At 41.0% G+C, this 17309-nt stretch overlaps 1 protein-coding gene across 4 annotated transcripts in view; it reads left to right on the top strand.

The window, feature by feature from the left end:
• The first annotated feature begins 1111 nt into the window (after positions 1–1111).
• evlb (Enah/Vasp-like b) overlaps positions 1112–17309 on the top strand; it is a 49590-nt gene continuing 33392 nt past the window's right edge. The window contains exon 1 of one of the 4 annotated variants that reach the window (XM_061052431.1): positions 1112–1526. In XM_061052431.1, coding sequence (XP_060908414.1) covers positions 1522–1526 — 5 coding nt within the window. In that variant the 5' untranslated portion in view covers positions 1112–1521. Of the gene's footprint in view, positions 1527–2300; positions 2424–13610; positions 14296–17309 lie in introns of those variants that run through there. The other 3 variants (XM_061052432.1, XM_061052429.1, XM_061052430.1) reach the window with 3 other exon arrangements.

Raw genomic sequence — 17309 nt, 5'->3', positions numbered from 1 at the left:
AGAAGCAGATGTGTAGAGCCAACTCATGTGCCAGAAAAATCACATCATTGCAGTGTGCATCATCCTAAACATGTACAGAATAACCAGCTGATCGATACTTTTTTAGAATTATGTCCTCAAAAGACATCTTTTCCAACTTCTTACTGTACTGCTTGCCTCTACATCGCTAAATCTTATCTAGAAATAACAAAATAAATGTAGTTTTTCTATACTTTCTATACTCTCCAGACTCAGTGATGATTCAGAGACTTGTCAGGCTGTCCCGTAGCAACAGCAGCACAGCCTGAGCCTCAGTGGAGCTTTAACTGAGCCGTCTGTCCTCCATGTGAGGTAACAGCAGCTGCTGCTGCTGCACACACAGACAGATGTTGACTGGTCGATTGTTGCTGCTGCTGCTGACAGGTGTGTGCACTACACAACACTATCTCATACAGTAATTTTGAGAAAGTCTCATTTCCACATAAAAAGCATAGCCTCCATCAACATGTACAAATACTTAAAGAGTAAACGCTGAATATCAGAAAAGAAGAACATGAATCAAAGTGACAGTGAATATATATCAGGTAGACTACAGCAGCTATGAACTCATCTCACATTCATAATTAGATTCAAATTAGCCTATACTAACATGAAGTTTGAAATTTGTCTTTGGACTCCAAGTGCTGCATACCTTCCTCCACAAAAGTATTAGGCATATAGATGAATGACACCATAAAATAATGGAATAGTATTTATGCAGGGTCTTAAAGGCTTTATGGTTATTTTGCGTTATTCTAGGCTATATCAATTCATATATCATATATTCCAGGGAGACTGAATGTTTTGGTGTTAAATATGATCATTCTGGCCATTTTACAACATAATTTTATCTGTTTTTTATGGATTAAAAAAAAAACTAAACCAAAACAAAACAAAAATATTTTTATTTAGGCCTTCTCACTTAATGGACGGTGTGCGTTTGTTTGTCACTACAGCCTGCACGACTGCTTCATCACCTGACCGAGGGCGCTACTGTGCAGAAAACCCACTCAGACCTGAATATTTCAGCACTCTCTCTCTCTCTCTCTCTCTCTCTCCCTCTCTCTCTCTCGCTCTCTCTCTCTCTCTCCATGCAGCCTCCCAGTGGTCGAAAGGAGGAAAAGATGGCACCTCACGCGCCGCTGTCAGCCTCTCCGCCCGGCTTGTCGTCCTGCGGACAGCGGCGTGCTTCACTCTGAGACGGCCTCGACCGGACCGCCAGCCTCCTGACGAAACACCGAAGAGCATTTCATTTTTTTTTTACTTTTAAAAGACAGACCTGAAAACTGTGCGCATCTTCTTGTAGCATTTTCCCCACACCCTGCCGCCTTCTCAGACCTCAACATCTGCACATCTCAGCCGGCTGCAGGCTGCAGGGCTGTTTTTATTACTCCGGAGCTGCTGCTGCTGCTGGATCATTTTTTTTTTACCAGAACTTAACTCAAGGACAAACAGTGAGCGGACAGAAAACATTCATTGTGTATACACAGGCAGGAGAGGACGATGAGGTAAGCAGAAGCATGTGTGTGTCTCTCTAGCTTCACAATACAGCGAACAGTGCTGTGATTCCCCTCCGCATTATTCTGGGATTTCAAAGGATAGAGCGAGATAAGCAAACATCCCATTAAAGGGCATTAAGTTGTTTTTATCATCCATCATCATCCACAGGCCTGTGATGTGCAGCTCAACGCAGCACAATAGGTGTATCACATGAGCACGCGCTGCTATTGACCGGCAGGTTACCTGTTGGCCGACAGAAAATCAACCTTTAAGAGGAGCAGCTTCTAAAGTCAAACATTATCATACAGAGTGGTGAGCGCTTTGATGGTCGAGCTAACATCTCTGTGACCAGCTCGCGCTCTGTGATGAGTCACGTGGAGGTTGTCTGCAGAGAAATACAAATATTTGTAGTCAAAGAAAGCAGACTACACGTGCAGATTGGGTTTAATGACACTGAAGTACAACATCTATGTGATCCCTGGATTTAAAAAGAAGTCACAAGTGTTTCTTCTCTCGAATCACACCTATATCTGCACGCGCATAGGCGAAATCCTCGTGCGCATGCACGCGCACACACCTTCCCAGATTAGAGCCAATCCGCTGAGAGTATTCTCCACAGCATCCAGACACAGCTGTCTGAAGGATGCAACCACTGGTTTTATTGGCTGACTGAATGAGCGAATCAGGTGAAATGTAACTGGCAGAACGCAGCAGCACAGCCAATCAGCTGCGAGCCTGCTGAGACACAGATGTGGGTGGGGCAGGATGGCTTGGCAAAGGTTCAGAGTGGACAGGAGGAACCCTTGGCTGACTCTAATTGTTGTTGGCATTGAAATATCTGTGAGTTTGTGAGTGCATGTGTGTGTCCCAAGGTCAGAGTGGGATTTTGTCACAGGATGCTCGAGGTCAGTGTCTCTTTTTACAGGATTCCACTAAACACAGCTTTTCTCTCTGCTACTGCTATGACCACTGCTCTTTAAACTCTGTCCAACACTGAAGGCCTAAACACACTCTTATATGACTTTCTAATAATTTAGCCTGCAGGAGAGGGTTTATTAATAAAACGTTTTAAAAGGTCAAGTGGGCATAAATATCACTTTCCTGCACAGTCATCCCTCTATTTTTAATTTAGCAGATAAATGACTGTCGATGACTTTCTTCTGCTGTCTTCCTTCATAGTTCTTGCCCATGTACCATTGCATATCCCTCCACCTTTTTCATTGCATAATTATTACATTATTTAACATTTTATTCTTCCTCTAGCTTTCTTTGCTGATTTTAGTTGTCTGTTCGATTGTTGTCTGCGTCTCATCTCTGCTAAATGAGGGTTCTCCGCTCATTTATTTTCACCAACTTTAGATTTATAGACCTATTAAAAATGCTCTGTGTATAATTGCCAACATTTGTAGAATTGTAAGCTTTTTGGCTCCATCTTGGCCTTTAGGAGAAATAATTTTGCGTAGAAAATTATCAACCAAAGAACAATTTAGAAATCTCTATTAATGAGGCTGCATAAACATGCTGCGTAACAGACTTTTAGATATGTTTTTGTAATGCAGGTTTTTCCTTTAAGAGCTGTTATAATTCATATTTTCATAGCATGTACGGTCATACTTTTTTCTGTTTACATTATTTTGTCTCTTGTTATGTTCTGACCTGTGCTAAAAGACTCAGAAATGGCTGCAAGTGAAAAAGATGTAACCACAGGTTGAGGTTTATTTCGTTTAAACTAACGCTGACAAGCTGTCTGCTGTAACATTTGTTGTTGTGGCTCTTTGTCTGAAAGCCACTTAGACACTCAGCTGTGAGTGATTGTGTGCTGTACGGAAGTGCTCTGCAGGTGGCAACATAGACTGTGACTTCACACATCAAGCCGACACACAGCTGTGACTGTGTCCCTGCTGTCAGTGTGTGGTCCATACAGTGAGCAGTTCTTTCGTTTCTGATGTGGTTGTCTGACTTTAAATGTGCAGAAATGTAGCATGTAAACTTGGTGCTGTTTGAGCTTGAAGCTGGGCTGATAGTTTGTGTGTTTACTGTTCTATATAGTACGCTGGTTTGTAGGACACAGGCAGTAGTTTAGTGCTGTGATCTAATGAGCGTTAATCTCAGTGCTGGAATCTGCAGTTCAAACATCCATTATTTAAGGTTCATTAGAAGTCAGTATCATGGAGAACTGCAGTGAAGAGTTGTTTTTAAGTGCTTTTTTTTAATAAAAGGTCATTACCAGTTTGATTTAATGCAAGCACACATTATACAGTATGTTGGCTGCATCAATCCCCTGTAGGTTTCTTTATACACATTTCTGATGCAGTTATCTTGTTTTGCTTTGAAGTATTTCAATAAACTTGGGATTTGATTATAAAATTGGCTGAAATTGGTCCTCGCATGCAGAATTCAATATCTAATCCTGTTCAGACTTTTCCTTTTCAATAACGGAGGAGGTCCAAATCTTTAAACCAACACAGCTCCTGTGTCTGTTCCTCATTTGTCAGGATTAGACACATTAGTGTAATTATCTCCGGCTGTGCAGACGGCGGAGGTGCTGCACGTCTCAGGGGGGAAAACTCCTGGGACAGTAAAGCCGGGGTTTGTGATTCCAGCCTGGGATTTTGTTCAAGGACTGATGGAGCCTGAATGTCTGAGTCCTCGTCTTCAGGATAATCATTTTATATTTCCTCCTCCACCAGCTCTCCCTCTCTCCCACTTATTGATTAACAGGCTGTGATGAAGGCAGCAGCCTCTTTTCCATGTTGAACTACTGGTCTGACACAAAACTAGTAAGCCTGGATTACATGTGATGGACTGGTTTGTTGCTCTATGTGCTACATGTGGACTCTGCTGCTTCTTGACTGCTCACAAACTAAACTGCAGACATTAGTTCTGAAATGGAACTTCAGACCTGACAACTCTGATCATTAAATGCAATGTTTGTTGGCTAATGAATACCTCAACAATTAGGCTATTTGAAGGAATTCCCTGGAATTAAAAAAAAAGGTTCATGTCCCTATAGGAGCATAAATCCTTTAGACTCAGGTTAGGGAAGTTTGAGGGAATTACATCAGCCTCTCCGGGATGAAAACTATTTAATTTATTACAGATATTTAAGTCTCCCTCAGGATTTAATGACCCCCCTGACATTTCATTTACAGGTACACATGTTCATCAAAAGATCAACATCTTGTCCCATTTTTAGTTCATCATCAAATACCTGCAAAACTAATGACACCCCTGAAATATTCAGCTGTACTTTGCATTTAATGCTTCAACTCTTCACAGAGACAGTAAATGTTACAACAGCGAAACAACAGCCTGTTGGCACTATCACAGTGAGCATGTCGCCACAGCACCATTAGCATTACGCTTGTTTTATTGATTAATACTTGAAATTTCTGTCACTTGTACTGAAGTGACAGAAAGAGCAGAAAAGTGGTGGTTTTAGCTCCTCTTACATCGCGCTCTCCTGCTTTTATCGGTTGTGAATCACTTAAGATGTAATGTTATACTGGGAAAAAGATTTCTACCTTAAATTGATACGTTTAAGAAGTTTTCATTCAAACATCAGAATAAGTATGATAAAAAATTACAAAATAATAATTGACGATGCGAATAATCTTTTCAGCCCTATACTTAATTCTGGACCTTGATACTTTAAATAGACTTAATTGAGCATGAAACATTTCCCTATCACAGAGAGAATATCAAGCTACGTAACTTGTCACAGAATAAAATTCTCAATTTCATGGACATCTTTATTAAGAGTGTTAGCAATTTATTTTGTCCTTGCATTGCAAGATAAGATATTGTTTCGCCTTGTTGCTTCGTGTACTTTGTATAACCATCTATCTAAAGAAAATTATTAAATCCAAATTTGACATTTCTGATAAGGTCACCCCTAGTCAATTATGTCAAATCATGCAAATGACGTGAGATGTGATGTTTGCAAACATTTGTGCTGACCAAAAGTTTACACTCTAACTTAAACACACTTGGATGGAGCCTTGCATGTTAACAGTTCATGTGCCTGCGTGCCTGCCTCGCCCTTCTGCTGAGTTTGACCACAGGATTGATGTGTGGTCCTGCCTGCGGCTCACGGTGGCCTCCCACCACTGCCACCACCTCCATTTACGCATGAGTGCATAAAGCAAGTTATATTGCGCTCTAAAAATGGAGAGTGGGCTCTATCGATCCATCAGCATCACTGCTGCAGATGTGTATTGACAGGAACAGTTGGTGGTATGTGTGTGACCCATATGAATAGTAGCAATATTAATAGTAACTGGGTGCTGAATTCATGCAGGACAAGGGCGAGCAGATGGACGTGAACTCGGTTAAACTCTGATCAATCATACCAACACACAGGCTGATGTCTGAGCAGAAACGTGTGATAGTGAATGTCTGCTTTCCTGGTGCACTGTAGATTTGTTGTACAGGGGAAATAAGCTTCAGACAGGTTGACTTCCATTATACACTTACACTGTAAAACAATACTGCATGCACCTGGTGCTTGACCTGAAATACATCATAATGTCTCCGTTTATTGTTTTGCCTGTGATGTTCTGCTAGTACCACAGAGTCATGCCTCTTAGAGGAGGTCAGATTTCTCTCTCCATGCACAGCTGTGGGCTTTGAAGTCACACAGGTGTGTGCTCTTGATTACATACTTTTTCCAATGTTAAAACCTTCCAGTTGAGGTATATTTTTGATCTTTGGTTCCACAAATGTTGGAAATTCAGAGGAAATTTAAACTGTGTCTTTTAAAGATGCAGTTGTCTCATGCTTCCTGAACATTTCACAGCAAGTTTATGATCCTAAGAAAAGTGAAATGTTTTTAAATTTTAATTAAAGCATCACCTTGTTGACTACTAAAAAACTTCTTTGGTTGATTTCTTTTTGGGCTTTTTATGCCTTTATATGTCAGGTCTCTCCTCAAGAGGAGAAGAAAACAAATATTTAAATGTTGGTCTGTTAGAAGGTCAGATGAATGATTTTCAATAATATCTCAAACTGATTGTAAGATAGACCTCGATGCAGATATCTGTTTAGAGAGATTGTCACGATACTGCAGATGGGAGCCGGGATGACAAACACATAACGTTCCTTCCTCCTGATTTTTGATGAACACACAGACTGTTTCTCCTGCATACACCAAAGCCTGCTGATATCTGATTGGTCAATACAGCTCAGACTACAAATGTATTACTAACAGAAACCACAACACTTCTCAAGCTGAAAATCCAGACCCCCGAGTACAGAGTCTACTTTTCTACATTAAACTGCCAGTAACTGTAGTGTTTTGGTTTTGGTTTTTTGTATAGGCCGAAGTGAAAAGGAAGGATGCCTCTACATTGTACTGCTCAAACAGAACCAAATAAAATAAATTAATGAATGAATGAGTCTCAAAGTTTTCGTCAGTTTTTTGTTTTCCTTTAGCAAAATAATCTATTTTTTTAAATCGCTGCCATAGTGCCAGAAAGCAGACGGACAAAAATACAGCTAGCTAGTGAGCATAGTGAAGCATTAGCATTAAAAAAAGGGATAGTTAATAAGTTATAAGACCAAATGTCGAGCTTAATGGGGGGCAAAACCTTGAACATTCAACACAGTATCAAACAGGACTGTAAATAAAAGTTGATGTTCGTTGTGTAAACATTCGCTAACTCGGTTGTGTTTGAACTTAAAAGCTATTAGCATTTCCGTATAGCTTCTTTTTCCACTAATGTTCTAAGTACCTGTTTCTGGAGGTTTGAGTACATCTGTTTGAAATGAGGCCTGTATTATCTGCAAGTCAATAAAAAGTGAATTAGTTGATTGCTATTTTTAACAAATATGAACCACCACTTTTGATTCTTGTTCACCACCTGCTTTATGTGGATCACTGGAGCTAAACAGGATCATGTTATACAAGTTTGATGTGCTAAAACTGGTTGGCAAAATCCAAATTACAAATGATCAAATGTAAAGGACTACAGAGACACATGCAGACAACAATCCCAGTGAAGGTTAGGAAACACTTTTGGTCTTTGGAAAAACTGCAAAACTAAAGCTCCTTGGTCTCAGCCTGATGTGCTGTCCTGTGATTTATAGGAAATGTAACCACAGAACATCTTCCAGGCAGCTTGAATTCAATGATGCAGTATATAAACACAGGGTAAAGTCTTTCTGATAAAAGATTTAAAGATGTGTGATGCTCTTCTTGTCTGCCATCAATTTCATACATTTTGAACCTAGTGAGTAAAATATATTGTTAATGAGGCAAGACAGGATGTACAGACATGTGTGACAGCTGAAGTTCAGCTGCTTGTTGTTTAGTTTCTCTGCCTGCTTGAGGAAATTTAATGGACTTCATGTGAGTTGTATATATTTATATCCCAAAGACTCAGTAGCTAACAGATCTTAGACAGATGCTATTGCACATCTTTGAGTTATGACGGTCACATTTATCATATTGCAGCCCGACACACTGCACAAAATGGAGATGGATGTTTTGCACAGACACACTATGATACATCCCATGTCAGGTGTGAGGTCACGTGGCCTGTCTCTGTTGTGAATCAGTATGAAAACACAATGCATTCTGGGTGACAACAGTGTGGTTTATGAGTCATAATAATGCACACTGAGGTGTCACAAGGCAGCGCGCTGAAGCTGATCTGCACAGACGTGTGTGTGTGTGTGTGTGTGTTTGTGTGTGTGTGTGTGTGTGTGTGTGTGTGTGTGTGTGTGTGTGTGTGTGTGTGTGTGTGTGTGTGTGTGTGTGTGTGTGTGTGTGTGTGTGTGTGTGTGTGTGTGTGTGTGTGTGTAAGAGAGGTAATCAAATCTTTGTGAATGAGAGGGAAATCACCCCCTCCCACTCTTCCCTGCTCTGTCACCCCCTCCCCCTCTTTCTCCTCTGCCTGCTCCCATTGGTGTGTGGCGTAATTAAAATGATGGGATCATGTGAATCAGACAGTGTGCGCGCGAATGTGTGTGTGTTTGATTGCAGCTGAAATACAATCCCCGAGCTAGAGAGGATGAGCCTGTGTGAGTTAACTGAGGCGACAGGAAACGTCATCAATCTTAAACCTCCTCTCTGTAACACCTCTCACGCTCATTTAATACCATTTCTTTTGCCTTGTACAGCATCACTGCACACAGGTGGATTGTGGGTGTTTGTGGGGATGGGGGGGGGTGGTGAGAAGTCAGATTGGATTATACAGAACAACATGTGACTAAACAGCTAGAAGAATGTATAGTTTAATCTGGATGTTTCTCTACAGTGACACACTTTATTGTACAAGAAATGAAAAATACAACCTAATGAGATCTAAGCGCTGCACTCAGCTTGAAACTGAATACATTTACATGTATATATAGGATGAACTGTATAGGAATTAAAGTCTATCCCATAGTAGAGGGACATACTGATAAATTGCTGCTTAAACGTGTCTTGGGAGTGTATGTTTCTTTTCACCATGATTTAATGGACAGAATGAGCTCTTGAATAAGTTCTATAATGCATTTTCATTCTGATCTGGTCTTGTGTGGTTTGTGTAGATGTTGTGCTTCTGCAACACTGTAATGCAAAAAAGCTGAAGACTGACACTTTCAAGAACACTACACACTTAATGATATTGATGAAGCTGTTGATGTTGTAGTTGATGAAGATGATGATACATTTTTTTTATTTCATACACCCTGTGTATTGTCTCTGTTGTTAAGTCAGTAAGTGCTGTTTATTGTCACATACTGATGTAGTTTCCTTCTTTTTTGTTCCTCACTTGTGTTTTTCTTATCTCAGATATACTTTGGACAACAGCGCCTGCTAAATTAAATTGTAGAATTCTAAAATCACACACTGCTACTTAAATGTAACACCATAGAGGGGTTCAGTGTAAAATTAATATGGCAGGGTGACAGCAGAGCTTCATTACAGCGCTATGGCAGAGTCACTGTTTAGAAAGGAAATGTTTGGGTATGCAGCAAACAACAAAAGGAGACAATGACCCAGTGTTTTTTTTTTTTTGAAGAGACACAAAACCCTAGCTCATCCAGGAAACCACTTATAAAATAAAAAGGGGCAATTTTCTGATCTGTGACATTTATACTGAGGAATGCCTCAAACTGGATTTTGTGTACCTGTTGACCCTTGTAAATAGAGGCAAAATGTCCTGAGCAGATTAAAATCAAATGCTCCATAGGGTAATGCAATCCAGAGATTTAACTAAAGGATAAAGGTTACAGTTTGCAAATTAGAAAGTAAATGTCTTGTAGAATATTGTTGAAAAAGGTCAACCTGTAAAAGAGTACATGACAAAAATAAAATGTAAGGGGAAGAAGGAACAGCTCAGTAACCAAACACAGCTTCTTGAAAGTGATGTTATGACTCAAGTATGTGTAGTTTAAACAGAGCCGTGCGAATACCATACAGCATATTTTAAGTTAAAGTTTTTATTCAATAGAGACTCATTTTTGAGATCTTCACTTCTCATCTACCGTGAACATCAGATTCTGTCCTTGGATGTGTGCTTCCTACATATGCATGTGTGAATGGGTGCAAACTGCTCTGTACAGCTTGAGTTTATCGACATCACTAAGGCGAGTGTGTGACTCGTCTCCTCAGTGACAGCGCCTTCATGTGGTGCCTGTGAATCACAATAAAAAGTGCTGACACTTTGCAGAGTATTCTGTCACTTCACAGTAGACACGCTCGTGCAGAGTTTTGTGCTCTTTTTCACAGAGCTCACATCCCTGGAATGTCACATGATGCTTGTGCAACCTTTTATGTCAAGATGTTTAAACTTTCGATCCGTTGTCTTAAAACGGGACGTGCTTTACATAAACCAACTACATTTATTCACCCTTCACACAACAGGGGGATAACATCTGTCCAGATGTTGTGTGAAGTGTGTACAAAACATTTTCTTTGCATTTGTGCTTTATGAGAGTCCATCACATTTTCACCCTGAATTTTTTGGTCCTCTCCCTCCTTGCACACACACACACACACACACACACACACACACACACACACACACACACACACACACACACACAGTCCTGCTGTGTGTCAGACAGAAGGCCATCCCTCCCGCTGTATGCTAACAGCCATGCTGTTACAGTAGCACTTGGCTGCGCTCTCTCTTTCACTCACACACACACACACACACACACACACACACACACACACACACTCTCAGTAGAAGCAGCGGTGTGTGGATTATACTGCTGGGGTCTAACCTGAGAGCGAGAATGAGGGATGGGTGGGGGAGGTGCGTGTACTGTAAGTGCAGGCTGGATGTCCTTTCACCTTCCTGTTCTGCTTCTCTTCTTTTCTCTCCCCATCTTTTTCTCTCCTGTTTCTCTCCCCCACTTCCCTGCCCTTCCCTGACTTCCTCTCTCTCTCTTCATGCAGTCTATCTCCATCCCACTCTTAAACTCTCTACCTGTGCATCCATCTGTATGCACCTCTATCCCCTTCACCTGCTTCACCTCCTACCCGTTTGTTCGTTCAGAATCAGTCCTTTTTTCAAAGTGACAGTTTCTCCATAGCTCAGATATATAAAAAACAAGGACCTTCACTCACTGTCACAGTACCACACAAACACAAACTCACATTGTAATGAATGCTTGAGGGGCTTCTACAGAGGGGCATAACTGACTTCTAACTGTTCAGTCAGTGAGAAGATTTTTTTGTGTTTTTTAGAGAGAAATGTTTTATGCTTTTGCTCATGTTTAACTGAAGCGCAGTTGTCCTCAGTCAGTGATTATTGTCAGAGATTAAAAAAGAAAGCTGCTCATGGCGTGCTGAAGTTGAATGTGGAAAGAGCTAGATTTATTGATACCGTCTGTATGGACACTCAATGGCCACTGGGGAAGCTTATAGCTTATAAACAAAGTTCAAACCTCAATATATTCATGGAGAAAATCATTCCCCTCACATGCTCCCATCAAACTTATCAGGCAGCTTTTTGGATTCTTTAATGATGAAAATTATGTTTTTTTTGTACGATATGAAACAAAAACAAATGTAAAAATTGCCTCAGAAAAACATCCAATCATCTCATCTCTTTGGCAGATTGTCTTCAGTGCAGTCACATTGTAGGTCTTAAGAGTTTAAGGCATGATTCTGGGATCAGACAACAAACAACAAGTCCAACATCAATTTAGATTTGACAGGAGTTAGGATTAGGCCGGTATGAGTAATTAGCATCTGGCTCCAGTGTTTAAGTTTTAAAAAGAGAGACAGCTGATTCCGCATTTGGGACACATATGGTTGAAATTAAAACATGCAAAAGATTTTGACTGTGGCAGTGTTTTCTTCTTCTCACCTATCACAACTTCTGCTACATGTTTTGTATCATCAAGGAATATGTATTTAAATTTAAAAAAAGTTGTCAATCTATTCTTATATGTCTACATTTAGGGACAGTCTGCCAGTGTCATTCTAGGGTCTACTTCCTTTTTAATCCGTCTCTTGCAAGTGTCCCATCATTGCCGTTCTAAATCATTGCAGTCCCCTATAAGTCTCTGTCAAAGGGGCGGAGGAGTTGTAATGAAGCCTCATTTCTGCGAGGAGGCAACATGATGCAACTCATTGCAAGCAAAAGCAGACATTTGCAACTTATTCAAAGTAATTTATTTTTTCCAGCAACTGGAAAATATGTCTTCTAATATCATACAGACGTAACAGTAATTTTATTGGCATGTCAGCAGCAGAGTTAACAGTGACTAAATGTCAGCCATTGTCCAAACGTATATGACAGAACGAAGTGTGTTATCAAACTGCTCTGCAGCCTGACCAATCAATGAAATGGCCTGCTGGCAGACCACAGCAGGACAGATGTGGGTGATGTGAGCTGTACTAGAAAGAGAACATTCCTCATACATCGGAGGATAGACAGTAAATATGAGAGGGATTTATTTATTACAGGCAGAAGATTAATTTTATGGCTCACACCATTTACTGTCAGTTATAATCTATGTGATCTGGATGGATGCAGGAGAGCAACTTGAAAGGAAGGCACAAGTAAAAAAAGAGGTAATGAAAGGGCAAATGTTGTCATTGCACGCTCAAAACTAGATATTGATTTTCCACATGATTCCAGAGATACACTATTACATTTATTCAAAGCAACAGCTTATGTTACGATGGCCAACAAGGGCAAAGTTGTTATGATATTGCAAAAGATTTACATTTGGAAAAACAGGCTGTAAATTAAGAAAACGCTTCAATGTTTTTCTGCGTTTTGCATTAATTGTGTATTTGCAGCTGGTTTGCTGTCATCGAATTTGTTTCACCTTTTTTTCCAGCACATTTCTGTTGTTGTATTTGTTTTGTGTTATTGCATTTATTTTTTGTACATTTGCATCATTTCTGAAAATGACAGCCTGATTCTCCCAATTGTTTTTTTTTTTTTTTGCCATGGTAGCATTTGACCTTCTTAGTATACGTTATTACGCACGTGTAAATCATCCCTACAGATATATGTGAGATTTTTCTTACTGTTGGTGGTTTACACTTCTGATTTACACACAACTGAGACGTATTTCACCGAGCTCTAACAAAAGAATGTCATGCTTTTTGTATCCCCACCTGTGTCCCTTTTGTGTTAATGAACATCAAGTCAATTTAACACCACGTGTGTGTGTGTGTGTGTGTGTGTGTGTGTATGTGTGTGTGTGTGTGTGTGTGTATCCATAGCCCAACCCCAAGCCAGGCATACAACCTCAAATCATATGTGAGAAAAGATGGGAGCCATCAGTTGAATTAAATTGCTCCTCCTCCTCGCCTCTCTTTCCTCTCGCCATGTGGGCTTACGCATTTTTGCCTCGGCCAATCATGCAGCCCGGTAGATGAGATGGAAGGGGGGGGGGGGAGGAGGGGCAGGACCATCAGCCTCCGGCACTGGCGGCCCATCGCTCTTGTCACAGCTGGGAGGGGGGAATGGGAGGGAGGGAGGGAGGAGGAGGAGGAGGCGGGGGGGGGATGGAGAGGGAGGAGGTAATCCAATGAGACACAGAGAGGAGAGGCAGAGCGAGGGCAACGCCTCACAGCACCGGGAAGCTCTCTCTATCTTCATCTCTCTCTCTCTCTCTCTCTCTCTCTCTCTCTCTCTCTTGCTTTTACCCCCCTTTCTCTGTCTCTGAAGCGTAAAAAACCAAACGACTCTCAGCTCCCATTCAGTCTCCTCGGTATGTGGCCAAGGGCTGCTCTCACACATTTTTAATCCTCTTTTTCCCCACAATTCATAATCATTCTGATTTTTTCCTGATTTTTTTTTTCTCTACAAGCTATAGGATGAATTCAAAACCACAAACCAGGATTATTGTAGTTTCTCCCGTGTCTTTTTGAGGCAGCATCTTTCTCTGGAGTCATCTTTGTTCTTTTCTCACCGCTGCTGAGTGTACAGTGGGGAAATAGGTTAGTGTGCTGTTCGGTGCCGGGCAGCAGAGGTGATTAAGTGGTCTGTGTGTGAGGTGGAAGAAGAGGAGGGGGATGACTTCCTGGCGGTGACGCTCTTTAACCCTGCGACTATTCGGGGAGAAGGTGAATTGGGATGCTGGCGTTGAACTCTGACCTTTAGCAGAAGTGTCAGCCAAGAAATTCTGGACCTTGAAAATAAGACAACATATAGAGTGTTTTTTTTTTTTTTTTTTTGTGAAACAGCGCTGACCTGTGTGTCTGCTGTGTGTAGACACCATGGACATCAACCTTCAGTCGCACAGATTTTACTTCCCCCAGATCTACTGCGCTGAACCGGGGGCACAGCCACAGATCACAGAGTTCAAAGTCAGGTAAGCTTCCAAGGGTGGGAAAGGAGTAAATTCTAGTGATGATTGATCCATGGATGATTGTTGAATGATGGAGACACCCATGTCTGATGCCTTCATCTTCTTTAGTCAGCATCACGTGCCTTTTAGATCCACCCTAAATTCAGCTTAGGCATCATGATTCTCTTACAATGAGAACCTCAGCTGCTGCTGCTGCTGCTGAGGATTGCATATGAAGCGTTTCTGTGTACATTGAGAGCTGCTGTGAGTAGCTGTTTGCCCTTGCAGGGGGATGGGGCTGCATGCTAATGTGTTAGCTAGCAGTGCAGAAAAGTGTTCTCCTCCTGAGAGAAGCAGAGGGCATTGATGGCCTGTGGTGGGAGCTTGCCAAGTTTGGACAGAACGGGCGACAGTGCAGCAGTTGTGTTGTGTTACATTTTGTAGCCGCTGCAGCCCTCTTGTTGGCCGCCTCAAAGCCTCTTTTGTTCTCAGTGTTTACGCCTTTCTTCCTTTTCTGCTACTCTTCCTCTCCAATCAACAGCGAAAGTGGTCAGGGCGGCTTGTTGCATCCACAGCTGACGCCTGCCGTCATCGGCAGACTGCTCGAGGACGCATGCTCAGATGTGCAACAGCTTCACCGCTCTTTGTCTTCTTTAGATGTAATTGTATTGGATGGAGATGTTGCATTCAGACATGATGCTGTGTGACAACATCATGTCTGTCTTTTCACTTCAATGGTGTGCACATTCATGTTTATTTTAGCATCTTTTCAACCATCAGTGTTTGTATGAATCACACATGCCTCATCCTTGTATTCATGTTTTGAGATGTCCTTGTAATCGTGTGTGTGATACATTTGACGATTACTTCTCTAACAGCTCTGATTAGTACAGCTTTAAGAGACTCAGCCAGAGTTTTGCCCCACTAAGCAGCTTTTAGTTTGGCCAGTGTGCCAGGCAGGAGCAGCTTTATGGGTCTACAGCGTGTCACTATCACAGCCTGGCCGAGCTCCCTGACGGCTCCACAAGAGTCTGAGGGCGTTCCCAGCTGGGTGACATCACAAAAGAAAGCGAGGGAAAGACGGTGAGGGCATCTGAATGTTCAGTTTAATAAAATGATGTATGAACTTTTTTTGAGTTGCTCAGCGGCTTCTCATAAATAACCACATTTTGAACTCCCTGCTATTGTATAGAATGTTAAAAAACCTCAACCAGTCACAAAAATGCCTCTATTCTGCCTAAATGCCGTGTTGGTTATAGGCAAGTACCCTGATACACTGATACAATTCCATAATTTTCCATATCATATTTTAAAACAGTAGCCTGCACGGTAAAGTACAAATGATGTATTATGCCACATGAACAGTTTCACATCCACAAAGAGAAACTCTGCCAGCTAATAAAGAGTGTAACGCTAGTCAAAGCAAGGATAATGAAAGAAATCAGTTTTCAATTCACACATTTTATTTTATACTTGTAAGGATGATTGTTTTTGCATTTTCCTTTTGGCGATGGGACAGCTATAAAAAAAAGAGAGAAAGGAGAAGTTGGAGTTGCACAGTTGGGCTTCATGTCAGTGTTGAGCCTGCAAAGATGTGCAGAAGACTTTTTTTTTATGTTCTAGTCTTTAAGAAACAGCAAAAACAAATAGTAAAGCATTTACATGTTAAAAATCAGGGTTTCTCCAATTCTGTCAACAGGCAAAGAAAGTCTGAAGAGGCTCAGGTTTAGCCGCAAAGAAAGCTAGCAAGAGGGCAACGCTAGTCCAACTCAATGTCAGCAATCACTGTTTTCCATTTGAAGTCTTTAGATTTATCAATAAAGGTTTAAAAATAAAGCTGTTATATTATGGCTGTTATTGGTCACCTTCAAAGGGTCTCCTGCTCACTAGTAGCTACATTAAGATTCCTTCAGTATACTGCCAGGCCATACAACTATGATAGCACTACTTCCTTATCCATAAATGTTTTTTTTTCTATTGTCTATACTGCTATTAAATAAATACAACAATTCAATACCTTTTTTGTCACTACTAAGAGACGTACTCTGCATTAATACTCAGATCTTGGCTTTTGGGATGCAAAGAGCAGGAGAAACTGTATAAGAATATCTCTGTTATACTCCAGTACTTCATACCTGCTGTTTTTAAACCAGCTTAGTATTTGCTTGATGGACAGAAGGGTCATTCTTCACATTCTTTGAGTAGGTACAAACAACTGAACAGGTTGGATCCTCTGCAGTCTTACTACTGACTGTGACCTTCAAAAGGAATTGGCAGCTAATATCAGCTTTAGATGTGTCTGTGTAGTCTGCAGCCTCAATGAAAGAAAAAAAAAAACACACTAGCTACAGTCTCGCACATTTCCGACTGTGCCTCACACCTCTCCTCTTCTTTCCTCGAACATGTAACCCTAAGAGATGCACACACACACATACAAACACACACTCACATAATGAACCCTGTGTGCATTTGCAGAGATTAAAGAGGCATTAAGTGCGACATGTATTCACGAAACCCCATCCAGGCCCTTAAGCAATATTAATGTTTCACAAATCAGATTTCATGCATTGAATACTCACTTGAAAAGCGGAAAGAGATTTAAAAAAAAAAAAAAAATACACATAAATAAACCGACTGTTGTAGCTATTTCTGTGCAGATTTATCGCTTGACATTTTTTTCAGAGCACTGCAAACGGGAAATAGACACAGTTACACTGCAGCTATGTTAACCATATTATTAGCAGGGTGAGCTCATTAGAAGTGAGTAAGAGGGAACGAGAAGAAGAAGAAGAGATTTGAGATGAAAAATGAGAAAACAAGGAGGACAGAGGGGAAGAGAGAGGCATGGGAGGGAAATGAGAGGAGAAGGAGAGAAAATATGAGCCCAGGAGAGAGAGGGGGGATGGTGAGAAAAGCTAAGCTAAGCAAAAGGAGGAGAGAGAGAGAGAGAGAGAGGATGTAAATGTGAGAGGGAAACAGACAGTTGAAAATAGTGTGACTTAATGAATAAAAAACAAATAATATGTGTGTGTAATGTG

Source organism: Labrus mixtus, chromosome 12 (genome assembly GCF_963584025.1).
Source record: "Labrus mixtus chromosome 12, fLabMix1.1, whole genome shotgun sequence".
NCBI classification, from domain to species: Eukaryota; Metazoa; Chordata; class Actinopteri; order Labriformes; family Labridae; genus Labrus; species Labrus mixtus.
Note: the sequence above shows the minus strand (reverse complement) of the source record. Positions and strands in the feature narration are given on the sequence as shown.